At 48.5% G+C, this 15,423-nt stretch overlaps 7 protein-coding genes across 7 annotated transcripts; 2 read left to right on the top strand and 5 right to left on the bottom strand.

Annotated features, from left to right (window-relative positions):
* Positions 1-25: 25 nt before the first annotated feature.
* Positions 26-899, top strand: BJ212DRAFT_1446113 (S-adenosyl-L-methionine-dependent methyltransferase; the record flags this gene model as incomplete). Its single annotated transcript, XM_041338190.1, has 3 exons — positions 26-272; positions 333-523; positions 573-899. The coding sequence occupies 3 exons, from the start codon at positions 26-28 to the stop codon at positions 897-899; spliced, it is 765 nt and encodes a 254-aa protein (XP_041195294.1).
* A 28-nt stretch (positions 900-927) lies between these two features.
* Positions 928-4,707, bottom strand: BJ212DRAFT_1446112 (uncharacterized protein; the record flags this gene model as incomplete). Its single annotated transcript, XM_041338189.1, has 9 exons — positions 928-2,172; positions 2,230-2,388; positions 2,446-2,789; positions 2,832-3,043; positions 3,204-4,109; positions 4,168-4,265; positions 4,361-4,460; positions 4,484-4,526; positions 4,548-4,707. 9 exons carry the CDS (start codon positions 4,705-4,707, stop codon positions 928-930), a joined length of 3,267 nt encoding a protein of 1,088 aa, XP_041195293.1.
* Positions 4,708-4,867: 160 nt separating this feature from the next.
* Positions 4,868-6,836, bottom strand: BJ212DRAFT_1342851 (phosphatase 2C-like domain-containing protein). The gene is made up of 5 exons (XM_041335204.1): positions 6,164-6,836; positions 6,100-6,132; positions 5,663-6,040; positions 5,474-5,608; positions 4,868-5,386 (listed from the first exon to the last, which is right to left on the bottom strand). The coding sequence occupies exons 1-5, from the start codon at positions 6,411-6,413 to the stop codon at positions 5,082-5,084; spliced, it is 1,101 nt and encodes a 366-aa protein (XP_041195292.1). The 5' UTR covers positions 6,414-6,836; the 3' UTR covers positions 4,868-5,081.
* Positions 6,818-10,112, bottom strand: BJ212DRAFT_1428264 (insulin-like growth factor binding protein). Its single transcript, XM_041337666.1, has 6 exons — positions 9,877-10,112; positions 9,756-9,824; positions 8,909-9,703; positions 8,521-8,859; positions 8,294-8,467; positions 6,818-8,234 (listed from the first exon to the last, which is right to left on the bottom strand). Exons 1-6 carry the CDS (start codon positions 9,923-9,925, stop codon positions 7,021-7,023), a joined length of 2,640 nt encoding a protein of 879 aa, XP_041195291.1. The 5' UTR covers positions 9,926-10,112; the 3' UTR covers positions 6,818-7,020.
* Positions 10,113-10,968: 856 nt separating this feature from the next.
* Positions 10,969-11,716, bottom strand: BJ212DRAFT_1478990 (Calcipressin; the record flags this gene model as incomplete). Its single annotated transcript, XM_041339791.1, has 2 exons — positions 10,969-11,386; positions 11,439-11,716. 2 exons carry the CDS (start codon positions 11,714-11,716, stop codon positions 10,969-10,971), a joined length of 696 nt encoding a protein of 231 aa, XP_041195290.1.
* Positions 11,717-12,011: 295 nt separating this feature from the next.
* On the bottom strand, positions 12,012-13,559 carry BJ212DRAFT_1342839 (uncharacterized protein). Its single transcript, XM_041335203.1, has 7 exons — positions 13,277-13,559; positions 12,825-13,217; positions 12,747-12,758; positions 12,646-12,696; positions 12,556-12,585; positions 12,462-12,502; positions 12,012-12,396 (listed from the first exon to the last, which is right to left on the bottom strand). The coding sequence occupies exons 1-7, from the start codon at positions 13,370-13,372 to the stop codon at positions 12,297-12,299; spliced, it is 723 nt and encodes a 240-aa protein (XP_041195289.1). The 5' UTR covers positions 13,373-13,559; the 3' UTR covers positions 12,012-12,296.
* Positions 13,560-13,730: 171 nt separating this feature from the next.
* BJ212DRAFT_1298177 (uncharacterized protein) lies at positions 13,731-14,975 on the top strand (the record flags this gene model as incomplete). Its single annotated transcript, XM_041332665.1, has 6 exons — positions 13,731-13,773; positions 13,811-13,942; positions 13,996-14,182; positions 14,235-14,389; positions 14,444-14,535; positions 14,748-14,975. 6 exons carry the CDS (start codon positions 13,731-13,733, stop codon positions 14,973-14,975), a joined length of 837 nt encoding a protein of 278 aa, XP_041195288.1.
* Between the last annotated feature and the right edge of the window lie 448 nt (positions 14,976-15,423).

The raw sequence follows: 15,423 nt of genomic DNA, 5'->3' as shown, positions 1-15,423 counted from the left end.
TAAACAGAACATAAGCGCTCGCACGATGGCCGAGCACGGTGACCATGCTCAACGCCACTGCCCTCATAGTCATCCTCATGGCTCTCCTCAAATCCACGAGGATCAACACAACTTGAAAGAATTCAACAAGAATTATTTCGATGAGCATGGTCATCGGTACAATGATCATCCCGACGCGCATGAGCTAGCTCGGCGACTTGGAGCAGCTATGATCAAAGCTTATCCATTCGAGGAAGACTCAACATTGGTTTTAGACTATGCTTGTGGCACAGGTTAGTCGTGTATATGAAGGGTTTCGTAGCGCATTTGTGAATTTATCCGTCGTATTCAAGGTTTGATCTCCAAAAAACTCGCTGCGCATGCCAAATGCATCGTGGGCGTGGACATCAGCCGGAGCATGGTTGACCAGTACAACCAGAGCGTATCAAATCAGGGTATACCACCCGAGGAGATGAGGGCTGTGTGCTGTGACCTCACAGTTGCCCCAAATCAGCTGGATGGAATGAAGTTTGATGTGGTTGTGGTACGTCCCTACCTGCAACGTTCCATGTTCTCGCCTTGACAATTACTAGTGTGCATCGTCGTATCACCATTTTCCTTCTATCGGAGATGTCACGAAGACTCTTGTATCATACCTTAAACCAGGGGGTTCGCTCTTGGTCGCAGATTTAATGAAGCCATCTTCTGCAGAATCTGCAGAGGCGTTGTTTCCCACCGGAGCACACAATATTGTCGCGCACAAGGGCGGATTTGAGGAAGCAGACATCAAAGCCGTGTTTGAGGGTGCTGGACTGATTAACTTTTCATTTGTAACAGCCTGCAAGGCGAAGAAACATGGACACCCTGTCGAGCTCTTCTTAGCTTCTGGGACCAAGGAAGTCAATGAAGAAGCATACTAGTAGATTACTACGTATTAGATCAAAACTATCATTTGAGAGATAATGAACCACCAAATCGTCTTCTGGCAACAATATCAACTTTGGCCTTCACTTCCCAGAATGCTTTCCACCAAGCTCTCCCGATGTTCTCCGCAGTCGAGCTTCCATCATGATTCTCCGCACCGCTCGTGCGTTCATACACCCCCCAATTCCTCCTCAAGAGGATAAGCCACCACTTCATTACAGCAATGGTTTTCTCCATGCCTGTATCAGCTGATTCTACGTTCCGCACCAAAAATTTGCTGAAGTAGTCAACGTCTTTTTGCTTCGGAGGATATTCTGTGAATCCCTTAACCCATGACTCGATGACGGTCTGAATGTCTCCAGTTTCCGAGAAGTGCAATTTCTCTCCTGGTTGCTTGCCCTGCTGTTTCAAAAAAGGAGGCTCCGGGTGCTTAGCCTGAGGAGGGGGTTTCTTGCGATAAGGCGCAGATGGTGCGCGACTAGAAGCCTTGATGATCTTGCGTTCTTCAAGGAGATTTCCACTCCTCGCATGTCGAGCCATGATCACCTGCTCACGTTGCAAATCCACAGGCAAGGCAGCAAACACATCTGGGTCGATATCAAGTTTGCGAAGCTCTGCGTCAGATACACGCATGTACGATGGGACTTCACGTTTTGCAAAGAGCGTGTTTTTACGGGGGGATACGCTCGTTCTGTTCTTCGGTGCAAGTTGTTGAGTGATTCTTTTGACGTTGACGCCTTTGACCATGATTTTCGGTTGGATGTCACGAGAGGGTTGTTCCACTGGCATTGGGGAGCGTGATCTGCGTTGATATTCAACTTCTATTTCCTTCCTGACATCGTCTGGCAATACATCGAAGACGTCCTTGTCGACCTGAGAGAAAGAAGGAAGGTCCAATGTAGGCAATGGATGTGGAGGGCCAACCTCATTCTTATTCTGGAGTGGATCATCTTGCGAAGGGGGTTCAGTGGTAATCCTAGGCACTGGGGGGACATCTTGTCCAGTGTTCTCTTGTACAGTCGGTTTGGAGCTTCTGGCTTGGAAGGGCAACTTCACTTGCCCAGGATCGGTGGTGTCAGATGCTGACGGCGTATCTAGTTTCTGTATCTGAATGCCTATTCCGCGCAGCTCTTTCGGATCAAATCCCCAAGAATCCAGTAGCGCCCATGCGTGTTCACCGATATCCTTTGGATCGCTTGTAGCTCTACCGTTTGCGTTGCTTAATAGAGTTTGCTTGCTGAACGTTTCACAGATGCCGTGCCCCATGAACTAAACAGTGATCATTCATCAGTGCCTGGTTTGAATACGGCCTACAATCCTCAATACCTTGGGTCCCTCAATAGGTGCACTCGGATCACGTTTCATAATCTTCAGAGTCAAAGAACGTCCACACATGTTGATAGCGTTCAATCTCCGGGAAACTTCTTCAGCCATCCGGTGGATGAATGCCTTGGCTTGGTCGTCGTTCTCAAAACGTATTCCATACTAGGTAAAATCAGATATCAGCAACTACACAAACCAAACTACTTATCAACCACTCACGTTGATATCACATGAGACAGACTTCCTCGGTTTGTCAGACTCGAGTTTTCGTTCATCGATGCCACGGATCGCATTGTACAGAGTTTCGCCAGTAGTCTTGCCAAGCGCATCGCACAGTGCGGCTTTGCTTTTCTTAGCGAGTTCGCCGAGATTTGTAGCTCCGAGCTTCTCGTTCGCTTTTTGGCGCGTAGAATGTCCGAAGCCGTGGAGGTCATCGATATCTAACGGCGCGAGAACCTGTTGCGCATCTTCTAGTTTTAAGTGGAATGATCCCGCAGGCTTGGCCTTACGCGTTGCGATGCGAGCAAGTTGTATGTTCTCTGCGATGCCAATGCTAACTATGGCTTGTGTCAGTAAGTGAGGTCGGGCACATCATTGTGAAGAACCTTCGCAGCCTGTTGCTTCTCTGACCTCGGACCGTATCTGTTCTGCAAGGGACCTTGCAGGATCATCCATGAATGCTAGGGAAGACGGCCGGATAGCACATCGGGAAACACTCGTGGTAACCTCGATCAAAGCTTCATCGACGGAGACGGCCTGAATATCATCTGCATGACGCATTAAAATGGTGTAGAAACGCAACGACAGCTGTTTATATCTGATCTCATGTTGGGTAGAGTATAGTGAACGAAGAGGGAAATACATACTTCTCAAATTCGTAGGGTATAGTCATAAGATCAGGGCACAACCTACGTCCTTGCTGAAGGCTGAAGATAGCTGTCACCCATAGGTCAATACATAAAATGTGTGTGGCATACCTCATTCCGTTCTTGATCCCAAATGTCCTGGCTTCGTAGCTTGAGCTTGCTATTTCACTTGTACTCGATGCACCCCCTGTGCTCCCTTGCGAGTGACAAACGACAACCGGTTTGCCTCGTAACTCAGGGTGACTCAGAAGGCCGACGGAAACGAAAAAGCAGTCAAAGTCGCAGTGCATGATAACACGCTTCAAGCCTGGAGCTTTTTCTTTTCCTTTCCTTTTTGATGGAGACCTCGCCGCGAGCTGTACCTCGCTCATGTTGGCATCACCATTCTTAGCCATGTCCTGAAGGTTGCCTATAGACTCATGCATCGACCCATTTTCAACTTCTTCTTGGGCTTGTTGAACCAAATTTTTTAGTTCAGCCTTCCATGTAGACAGGTAGTGCAGCCGTGAGTGTTTGTAAAAACCCTCTATGAAATCTGGTGCTACAGAGGTATGTGCGGCTCTCCATTCAGGATTAGCCATTACACGCTCTGCTAGGGGGTTTGATGTATGAACGGCGTATCCAGGAACGCGTGCAGCATCTTTGTACGTGCCAGGATCTGTAACATGGAGCGGTCGAGGTGAATAAGATGCCGAAGATGCAGGGTCAACAGCCTCAGGGGCGGCAGTATCTGCCTCGCCGGAAGCAGGCGTTGCGGGAACCTGGTTAGTTGATAGCTCTTCATGCTTACGCATACTAGAGCGTACTGCTGTACATGAATCCGTAGACAGGTAACTTTGAGGCGTGTGCGCTCCTTGAGATTGATCGACCCTGGCCTCAGGTTTGAAAATGTAATTCCTCCAGGGAAATAAGGTTCCTGCAGCGGCACTATCCACTAGCCAATCAGGCTTCACAATCTTCATGTGCTTCCAATCTTTAATCTTCGCAGCCGTCAGTGAGCAAGTGACGATATGGGTCCTGTATAAGGAGCGATGAATCTCTGTGAAATGACTGGAGTGATAAAGAAGGTGCAGACACTAATGATTTCTTATCCAGGTAAGGCTGAAACACACCCCCATGCGTCACTATCAATTGACGTAGATCTTGAACTGAAGGATTCGTCCACCCGTTAATCTGCGATCAAAGTTAAGGCGCTGCCTTCCTGCGCTAACAGTGGAGATACGCACATATATTGAAAGACCGCTAAAGATTTTTTTTGTAGCGCCAACGTCTTGGCTTGCATCAAGGGCTGCATTCTGTATCTGGAGTTTGGCGCGCTTGCGATGCATGTATTCTCCGAAATGTCCAAAGCGAGACTGCGCCATAGATCTCGGGATCATCTTCGGTGTCACCGAGTCCATGGGTCAGTGTCCCGTGCGATGTCGTCCCAACTTGCTGCTCGTCAGCTTTCATTACGAGGACGCTTGCGACTCAGTGACTCAGTGTCAGGGCGAGGAGCTGTGATTTGATCTCCAGGTAGCACTGCGTTCCTGAGAGCCTCGAGAAACTCTGGATCGTCAGGGCCAAAGAGGTCGGAGGAATCAGTAGACGCAGACGATTGAAGTGGCTTCGCCATCAGCCTCCCTAAGGCAATACAATGATTTATGAAGAGGCAAGCATATGGTCTTTGCGTCCTGTACGGCAGCCCGGTGATCAGTGAAGCAAGCGTTGTTTGTCTTGGTTTATCAAAGGTCCCCAAAACCAAACAAATTGCAAATAAACCACTTACTCAATCACTACACGTTCCATACGTGGGTTAGCAAGCACGTTAACGTTGAATAACTCAATAAGTAGGCTCTTTAAACTATCGCTATGATACACTATAAACACTGTACAACAATAGACACATCATCTAACCAAGGTGAGTCCATGTTCAAAGTCAGAACACGAGATACGCTCGTCGGATCATTACCAAGCGCCTGCCAAAGTAGTCGGAGAGCCAGGCTTTTTTCAGTCTAGCTCTCTTGAGCTACTACATGCGGCTGCACGGACCCACTGATCAACAATCGCACGTTGATTTGTGCCGCATATGTCCGTGAACCCATCTGAGCAGAGAATAAGATATCTGCGAGGAGCCCGGGGGGATGGATCGAGGGGATAATGCGTGACTTCCGGCGTGGACGAAATATATGGAGGCGTGTGGTTCCTCATCAAGAATTCTTCCCAAGGAGATGTGTCGTGCTGACCGGGGTATAAATTGTAGAGAATACGTCGTGTAAACTCGGGTGGTTGTTTGAAGGGGGTGTCTCCCAGACCTGTTCAATCGAGTAGGTCAGCGAATAGTAAGATATGGAAATATGAATGTAACATGCATCGAAAGGGTGCAATAGCTCCAAGCACACGACCATCCAAAATACACTCCGGCTCACCAGGGTGCTCATTCATGACGCGTTGGACCTCGAGCGGGTTTTCCCCATTATGAAATCGCGTCAAAACCTCCACATTCCACGCTTTCTGATCAGTCTCCGAGACTATCACTTGAATTCAAAGGTTAGCCGTCACGATGAACAACATCGTCACGCTCTACGTACATCCTTGGCAGTCACCTAGGTTGGCAAGCCATAGATTTTGGTGATCAGGATCAACAAGAGCTACGAGCGCAGTAGTACCATACAAGCACAGCCTCGCCTTCGTGTAATTTTGCCCTCCAGAAAGTTGATCATCGAGAACTTCCTGGATCTGCAAGTCCGACAAGCGAGATAGAGATGACAAACCGCCCGGGAAAAGTTCCAGGACGTCATTGGCGATAGCGTCATCGAAAGCGCGAATGGCCATCGCAAACATGTCCGCGATTAAAGGCGGTGGTACAACACGGTCACCGTGTTTCTCAGAGATCAACTCCAAGTGTTCCCGCACAATGATAGGCATGTGATGAGCCACATGCTCAACGGTATGGCTGCCTAGGTGACCTGTGAATAATTCCCGGTAACGACACAATGACCAAGCACGTTCTCAAAACTGCGCCTACCATCAAAAACCGCAGACAGGGTCCAAATGCGTCCTCGAATATGTATCTGCCTGAATTGCATAACGGTCTTGCGAGGAGGTCTCAGCGCAAGGTTGGAAGTTGAGGGCATCTGCCCGCCACCGTCCAGTCGGGTCAAATTTGACGCTGTGGAGGTTGGAGGCCGCCGCCAGGTGATCCCAGGCAGCGTCGTGGTTCAAATTTCGGAAAGGACGTGGCCAATCATCTGTAGGACTGCACAAATTGCCAGGGATATCGCCAAAGGAGGCAAACGAAGTAGGACCAGCATCCCAGGAGCATTCGGGCATTCCATCCATGAGGCGCCAGTCACAAAAGAAGCAAGCGCAGGAGGAATGTGGGGAAGCGGAATCCCCACTTTGCTGTCGGACCGCTTATAAGTCATGGCTCTGTCATGTGCAGTACTGGGCGTTAAAGTTCAACTTGTGTTAATTAATGGTATATATCAATAAATTTGGAGTCTCTGAAAGCCGTGCGGCGTGCGCATACACGTGGCGTCAAACGTCACCGTGGTACTTACCACATTGGAAGTTTGGGACGGAGATGGGTACTTGGCAATTCAACGTGATGGGATATAGTTAACTGCCGCAATGCTGTGTTTGGTTGCGGAGTTTCGCGCGGTCATTCGATGTAACACAGGCACAATGAGAAACCTCCGTTGAAAGACGAACGCAAAGGGGAATAGACTTATGTAAAGCTCGTGTTCGCAACCAACCAACTGCATTGTGCAATTTACACAGACAGCTAAACCTAAAAGTGCTACATTACACTCCATACAGGATCATAGTCGTAAGCTACAGTATATTGACGAAAAAATGTGTACAATGCGCGTGGTTATAAAGATCGTGGTGGGTAAAGATCCAGTCTAATCCTCGAGGTCCATGCAGAATTATGAGAAAACATAGCTTATTTACGGAAAGGGTTGCGAGATCCGTCCGTATTTGTAGGTATTATGCAATGCGGTGAGCCAGGTTCCGGGGACTGCCTTACGGACGCAGCGTACGCCTCAGCGGGGGTTGGCGGTCTAGAAGGTGTCAGCTGACGTTTTAACACGTTTGGTTTCTTGGGTGCCGAAGATCCAAGTGTTGTTGTCGAAAACCGAGAAGTCAAGAGATTCGACTTGACAGGCTGCCGAGGTTCAGGTCCGGAACGAACCTCCCCCGTCAACTGGGAATACATGGAACCCGATAGCCTATTAGCATTGGAGTAATCGTGTGATCCGCGACGCTTGTAGGGATGAAGCGAAGGGAGGGGCGAAGGAGACCGGCTCGATCCTGAGCAAGAGTACTCGTGTGCACTTATGAGCTTCTCCATTTCCTTATGGTGCCGTGCCTCCTCCGCGGCACGCAGTTTCCATAAAGTAATTTCCTCTGACTCAGGCCGTGGGTTACGGTTGTGCCCAAAAAGCCTCTCCCCAAAGCGGGCAAGTCGCCATCTCCAGTTTTGCTTGTGGAGGGCCTTAGCAGACGCAAATGCCGCTGTGTCCTTTGCTCGTTGCTTGCGAGCTCGGCGGCGCCAGCAATACAAAAAGGCCACAAAAATGAAAGCACATCCAAGCGCCATGAGCAAAATCTCCCACCACTGCAATCGTTGGGTTGTGGTGGTTGTGGTAGGAGTTGTTAGCCCCGAAGGAAGCGCGCCTGAGCTCGTACCAGAAGGTGAGACTAGTACAAGTTCTGAAAGGCATGCCCCGAGACTTGGGACAACACTTGTACTGCTCGTGCAGTTAGCCGAAGTGCAAGTACCCCCACGCAAAACTTGACTAGAACTTGAGCAAGCGAGGCAGCTATTTGGACCGGCGCCTGAACAGCTAGCACAACTGGAATCGCAAGACTGGCATGTTGAGGATGTTGTGTCGAAATACTGGTTCTGGCTGCAAGTAGCGAGGCAACGCCCACTTGTAAGGACAGGGAGTGCTTTGTTGCAACTTGTGCACTGGTTAAAGGATGCGCCTGAACATGTTGCACAGTCTGGGTGGCATGAAACGCAGGCCCCGGAGGAACTAAACGTGTTGGAGGGACAAGAATTGACGCATTGCCCGTTTGAAGCCAGCAAATTGTTCGCGCATGTCAAGCAGGTGGTAGCGCTTCCCGCACAGCTAGTACAGGACGAAGAACAAGCTGGATTAATGATGGCATCAGTCTGATTTAGTAATAAATTGAGATGAGATAGCCCGTACCTGTGCATGTCAAATTATCTTGAGGAGACAGGAAAGTACCAGACGGACAGCTCGTCACACACGTCCCTTGTGACAAGACGAAACCAGGAAGACAGCCAGTACACTGAGCTTGATTCACGGTAGATGCCACATTGAAACTGGATATCTGGCAGGTCGTGCACTTTGGGCCACAAGCTGAGAGTCGCATATTAAGTACATGTTAAACGTGCATAGTGGGACACACTTACTGTCGCACTCATGCTTGTTATTGTTGGCAATCATATTAGAGCCTGAGCAAACACCCCCGGAGCTGGTCGTCACGCACGACCCATTAAACTTGTACGTGCCAGATCCGCAAATGACACAATTGTTCGAATTCGGCCCGGTGCAAGTCGTGCAAAGCGGGGAACAAATCGCGCAAGTAGACCCAGCGCCGTAGCTTCCACTGGGACAAGTCGTGCCGTTTGACGTAGTTTGTGGAATGGCATCACACATTGTGCGGTCGTTCCCGTCCTGAGTAAAGCCCGATGCACAAGTAATGCAGTCCCCGGTGCCATCGGCACACTGTTGACAACCCAATTGACAAACTGAAACAAAAATAAGATTGGGGAGACAGAAAAAGGTGTCATAACTCACTTTCACAGTTCCCGTTTGTATCTAAAAAGAAACCGGCCGCGCATGCAGCACATTGAGTTCCATTTGACGCCGAGGTCCAGCCGTTGATACAGGTACACTGTCCGTTGGCGCCACATTCGCCGTTGATACAATTGCAGCTCGATGGCAGGTTTGAAACCACTGGCACCAAGCAACGCCCCGTGCCCGAGATTCCATCATCACATGAAGTACACCCTGACGGACAAGCCTGGCACTCCGGTCCGAAGAAACCAGACGAACACGACTCGCAAGATGAACCGGTGAATCCGCTTTGACATTGACACGTCCCAGAAGCGGAACAAATGCCATTCCCGGAACAAGCCGGCGAACAGGATGATGATTGCAGGTTGAGCAACGATAGGGACCCTGAGGCGCTCGCAGGGAGCTGGCTGACATCAGGAACAGAGTTCCACAGAATGACACGGCTGTTGCTTCCGGCTGATACGGCTGCCCATACGTTCCCTGAGAGGGCAAATGACGAAGCAGTGAATGGGATGGTTGTATTTCCGACGGGGGACGTAGGGAGGCTTGAATATGAACCTTGTCCTGAATAGAAAGCTTGCGGGTAGATCACCATGCCTGGCTGAAGTGCAATATTTAGTGGAAGAGCAACTGAAGATCCGGCGCTCGAGTTTACGAAGCCAGTAGACGGAGAAAGTTTAGCAGAAGAAGACGTTAACAGCTCATGAAGAAGCTCTGGGTTGGTCGTGGATGCATATTGTCCAGGAAGAAGAAGCACTTCGGTCGATATTCCAGATGCTGAGAGAGTTGCTCCAACTTATCATAGCCATGAGTACGACGATGTATGCTCGGGTAACTTTGGACTCACGAGTTGTATTAGAATTACCTTGCAGGCATTGACCCGCAACGCACACAACAGAAGACGAAGATTGCGCGACTGAGCCATGGTTAGCGTCAGACGTGTCGATATTAAGCAGTTTCGCACTCACCAACAGACGCGCCAAAGGCAAAAGTAGCAGCAAATATGCTCGACAACATGTCAAGCTAAGGAACGCGCAGCGAGATGAAAGCAAGAAGTAAAGAAATAAAGCGCGAAGCTCTGTCACAAAAAAAACATGGCGAGTGTGGCCTTTTGTTATTTTAAAAGAATAAGGTCGGCGGGTTGCTGCTCAACCGCTATCCCAAGAGAACAATGCCACACCCAAGAACAATAAGCAAGTCCATTTCAAAACTTCCTTATTTGGTAATCCATCACGAAGGTCGCGACAATTGAGCGGCCCACCCGTTGGGGCCATGATGCTGCTGTGGGCTGCGCAGATTTAATTAGAATCATCGTAAACTGGTGTTTGGGGTGCGGAGATCTAGTATATTTCACGGCAACATAACGCCTGAGTTCACTATGGTCAATCTCACCCTTCATTTTGCGAGTCTTTCGGTCACGAGTACATATACTGGCATGTACAAGTTAGTCGAGAGTCAAAGCTCTAGAATGTGACATTCTCGCGCCCTCAGCACAAAAGTTCGAGCGTCAGCGCTTCAGCAATAAGAAACAAGTGCCAATAGAAACCCTAATATTCTAACTCAATTGGAATAAGTACATTCGTAATCGTATGTTTGTGGCTGCGCAAGAGTCCAGGCATGTGGTTACAACTGTTATACAAGTCCCTTGCAAATGACTAGGAAATGGTGATGAAATACTCGAAAAAAGGCCTCATAAAGAATGCCGACAACCTAGAAGCGATAGGTCAGTATCAAGTTCAACGCAGCGTGATATACATGGATCAGAAAATTATTTGGCAATAGAAGTTATCTCCACAAGGATCAGAACAGGTCTGAAGTGTCTCATCAAGCGAAGGGCACAAGGAAAGGCGCTCACATGGTGATATACAGTGTGCCGACAGGGTAGACATGATACAACAATTTGCAGTGACACTATGGAAAAAAATTAGCACCAGGTTTAAATCATTACTCGAGGCAAGAGTCAGAAAAAAAAGGCAATATCAAGATGTCCGCATGCAGGTCTCGGAACAGGTCTGATGTGTATCATCCTAGAGAAAGGTGAAACATAGGACTTACAATTTTCATTGCACTTGTACTGGTGGCATGGCGGTTGCTATAGGTTTCCATCGTAGCCTGGCCGGGGATGGACAGCCATACTCCCAGTCGACCCCATCCGTATCATCGTCATTCATATCACAGTCCTCGACGTATACCCCCACTCCTACACCATCTTCAGGTTCCAGTAGCACTTCTCGGCTAGACCGCCTCTCCTGCAATTTCAACTTGCGAAGTGCAGCTATAAGATCATCTGCGAGAGGTGTAGCATTTGGTGGATCTTCACGAATTTGTTCCCAGCCGATGGGTGGTGATCCAGGTGGTGAGATAAGGAAGTTCTTTTCGATCGGTGGAGGACGGAGCAAGTTTTCGTCTGCTGTTGGTGATGACGACGAAAATATGGGATTGGGTTCAGAACGATATACTCTCAAAATCGTGGGTATTCTGTGCAAAAAACATGAGAAACACGCTGAGTACTTTAAGTCAAATCACGTACCTGTGTGGGAGAGTCAAAATAAGAGGATCACAAGCATTCTTCGCGAGCTCTGCAGTCTCCTCTGCATAATATACGAGGATTATACGAGAAAATGATGCTATCGGCACCCATTGGTTAATCTCGCCGTATGTAGCAAAGTGGTTGCGCAAAGCATCGATTATCGAAGGCTGGAAAAATGTTCGAGGAACTTGTGTTATCACAAGCGAGTTTGTGGGCTGAATAGACTTGGGCGATGCAAAAGAATTTGCGCGCTGGGTCAGGATTGAAATATCTGGCATGTCGTAGCTAGCGCTGAGGTGGGAAGTAGTTTGGCTCGAACGACGTCTAACTTTGAACTTATACGCGAAAAAAAACATCTCTGGTTACATAATCGCATAGGCAGCCACACTGCTTTTGGAGACCGATTATCTGGAAGGAGAGCACCCAGTGGGCTAGCGCAGCAACACTCGCAGCATGAACACAGGTTATTATTTGAAGTATACAGGGTATGTCGGAAATGCGGTGTCGTGGGCAGTCCTTGGAGCCCATCTGTGTTCTCGATCGAAGTGAAGACCTTTGTCCTATTACTTAGCTATTTCTCAAGGAAACTTCGATTGGCCCATCTCGATTTAATGCTTTCACAGCCCGATCGCACGAACAATACACGCAGTGTTGATGGATGGATTGTGTGAATACGTATGGACAGGCCCAGATGTTTGTTATGAAGTCTCCTCTGGAGATAGCAAATTGAGCTTCACCAGCTGGCAGCGCTACTAGTACTAGACGCTACTATTTATCATATATCCCGAATTCTGATGCCCAGACTCCAAGGATTCGTATCCAAGACGACTTTTTAGTCGTATCACATCAAAACGATCGTTATGCGCGCAATCGTTTCTGCACAGCATCCTGTTTCTCCTTGAGAGACTGCAGTTTCTCGTCCTTCGTGGCGTCGTAAGCGATAGTGACCTGGTTAAAGCTGGATCACGAATACACATGGATCAATCGTCACATTAAGGAGGCTGTATGAGCCTGACGACTCACGGGTTATCCGGTGATTTCTGAAACTGCTTGTGCAACAGATCCTGTAGAATTCAAACATTAAACATCTTGAAATTGCGCTGATGGTGGCACTGACCTGATACTGCTGCAGGCGCAGCCCGGGATGCTGCAGTTGAGAAAATAGAATGTTAGCCTTGTGTTTCGCACACCGGGGATGTGGCCGTACCTCTTCCTTCAGATTTGGCAGCTCACGTTCCTTGTAGACTTCAAACGCAGCCTAGGGCAATTATAAATCGCATATCAGAAATATACCATGGAAGTTCTCACCTTGAATCGTCGCTATTAAGTGGTAGTTATGTATGTCAGTGATCAGTACAGCCTCAGGAAGAAGGTAAATAATCTTGCCTCTGGGTGCCTTTCGATACCTGCAGCTTGTTGCCCTACACTGGCCTTGTCAATCTTTGCGGTCACTACCTCCAGCAGATCCAGTGCATTATCGATGCCAGTTGCAGCATAGCTTTCGATCTCCTCAGACGGTTCATCCTTGGAATTTATCACTGCTGCTGGTGTTGCTGTACTCGGGCTGCCTCCAGCTGCGATTGCTCCGGGACCAGCTGGTTTGACATCTTTCTTCTTTTTGGGTGCTGGCTTGGCTTTTGCGGGAGCAGCTTCCTCTTCTGCGAGCAGCCGTGCGTTCTCGGCTTTGCGGGCGAGCTCGGCTAGACGCTTGGCTTCCTTTTCCTCCTTAGCTTTGTTTCCCTTGGCGCCATCATCCCACTTTTCAGCCTCCTTTTTTGCCTATCAACACCGATTAATGGATCCCGAACACAAGGTTTTGGCGGTGCAGATAGACGCACCTTGTCAGCAGCTGCAGCATCTTGCTTCTTCGCCTCGTTCTCTGCCTTCTTGGCTCGACCACTTTCTTTCTTTGCGTTTCCACCCTTGGGGGCCATTTCTGAAGTTGCGGATGACGATAAATCTGGTATGATCAAGTTATGGGGTGTTCAAACGTTCAAGTTCAAAGGAATCTTCCATCAAAGGGCCCAACATTGACCTAACACTTAGTCAGATATAAATTAATCTAATCTAATCAGCGGCCAAGAACACAGCCACGACCTCGTGTAATGCAAATAAATATCGCAAGCATAGCTTGACTTAATTGAAGCAGCCCCATTTTATAAAGCCCTGCTATACCAGTGTTTTCTATAGACTCATCGCCTCTGCGTGCATTTCTTTCTGATACCGCATCATCCTGTCGTAGATCTCCATCAATACCTGTCAGTACCATCATATCACACGACTCTCACATCAATGGGTGATTCAACCGTGAGCAAGTGGTCTGCAGGAGTAGGCTGTAAGTGCGGTTGTTCAGCTTTGTGTGCCGCATACAGATCAATGCGCCCAAATAGACGGTCCAGTTCTCTCTCAGACTGATCTTTATCTGCTCAATACCGAGCTGCAGCTACACCCTATCATGGCTGGCGCAAACCATGGCTTCCACCTCATGTTCAATCTCGTTACTGGTATGTCACCTCAGAATAAATATCTGATGAAGCTAATGTTTCGTAAACACAAGGCTCTACTGGTGGCTTCAATCCCAATGACCGGGATCGTGATATCCCATTTTCTGCCAAAGACGAGCCTGCAACGCTTCCTCGCGTTCAAGACCTCATCATCATTACCGAGTCCAGCCCATGGTGCACGGTAGTGCACAATGAGCGTGGCGTTACTATGGGCGACGTCTGCAGCACGATTTGGAAGGAGTGAGTACCTGTCCAGCCACCGTAGTGTCCGAGTCTAACCTTACCGATTCAGGTACACAGAGAATTATGTAACCGACGCAGAATTTAACGTTCTCCCTCCAAGATTGCAGGAACAGGTCAAGAGGGCCGCTACGCATAATAATGCCTCTGGTGCAGCTTGGAACATGTATTACAACACCCCTGCACCCAATCGGTACAAGCGGGTTGGTGAGTTATCTGTATAGCTTTGCTATCTTGCAATATCTTACGCAATCTCTGTAGATTGGCTTCGAGACAAGTACTACTTTGACGGCCTGTCAAAGAAGGACAGCTACTCGATTCAGCGTCTTGGCTTCAAGGCTCCCAACATCTTTGTACTAAACCTCACCTCGTGATGGCCTCGGACCGTCACGTTTCCCACCGTACCCCATGATGTATCATATGTCGCATACTCTATGCCAACCCTTGTCGTATCTAAGGAAGGCCTTACCCCTGCACTACGCATCATTGAGCCGTGAACGTATGATCAGGCGATTTTCGTTAGCGCTACTCTGAACGAAATTAACTTATTGATCTGATGATCAAGCTGGAGTTTTACTTCCGAGATCATCGTCGTGATCGGATTTACACTTATTTCAGTATGGGAACCGTGACTAGGAATAGAAACTGGTTCACGAAGGACCAGGAATCACCCCAATGGCTACCGACATTGCACATGCCAAGCCCGAACCATAGCGAGTTTAGGGTCCCCAGTATTGAACTTGGAGCCCAGAAACGGCAGGAGGCCCCGAATGGTACAACAGGGCTGAGTTAGCCAGCATCTTTGAAAAAAACTTAATTAATCTTGGTACCGCTGAAATTTTGTAGAATCACCTTTATTGTCGGATAGGACGACTGTCTTATCCCTTCTGAATTGCTTCTAATATCTAGCTAGGGGAGAACTACAGGTCTAGATACGCCATGATGTCGGAATATGCATTGCGAATATACACTTTAAACACTTCCGGTTTCTCTTGGAAGCAAGTGCGTCATAGGTCCAGGAGTAGGGTCCGTCGCATTGACACAACATACTCCGTTTGCAGCGCCGACTGTTCAAATCAGGAGCTTGGGCCCAAAAACTCGTTTGCTATCCAATTTAAGAAGTAATTCCTAGGTTGACTAATGGAAATGAAAACCAAGGAACCCCGTGTCATGTTGATCTGTCACACCAGCTGTCATTGCCTCACGCTACACATATTACATACCCTGTGATACGCGGTGGT

Source organism: Suillus subaureus (genome assembly GCF_016647635.1).
Source record: "Suillus subaureus strain MN1 chromosome Unknown BJ212scaffold_9, whole genome shotgun sequence".
Classification (NCBI taxonomy): Eukaryota; Fungi; Basidiomycota; class Agaricomycetes; order Boletales; family Suillaceae; genus Suillus; species Suillus subaureus.
This window is presented reverse-complemented; position numbering and strand designations above follow the sequence as displayed.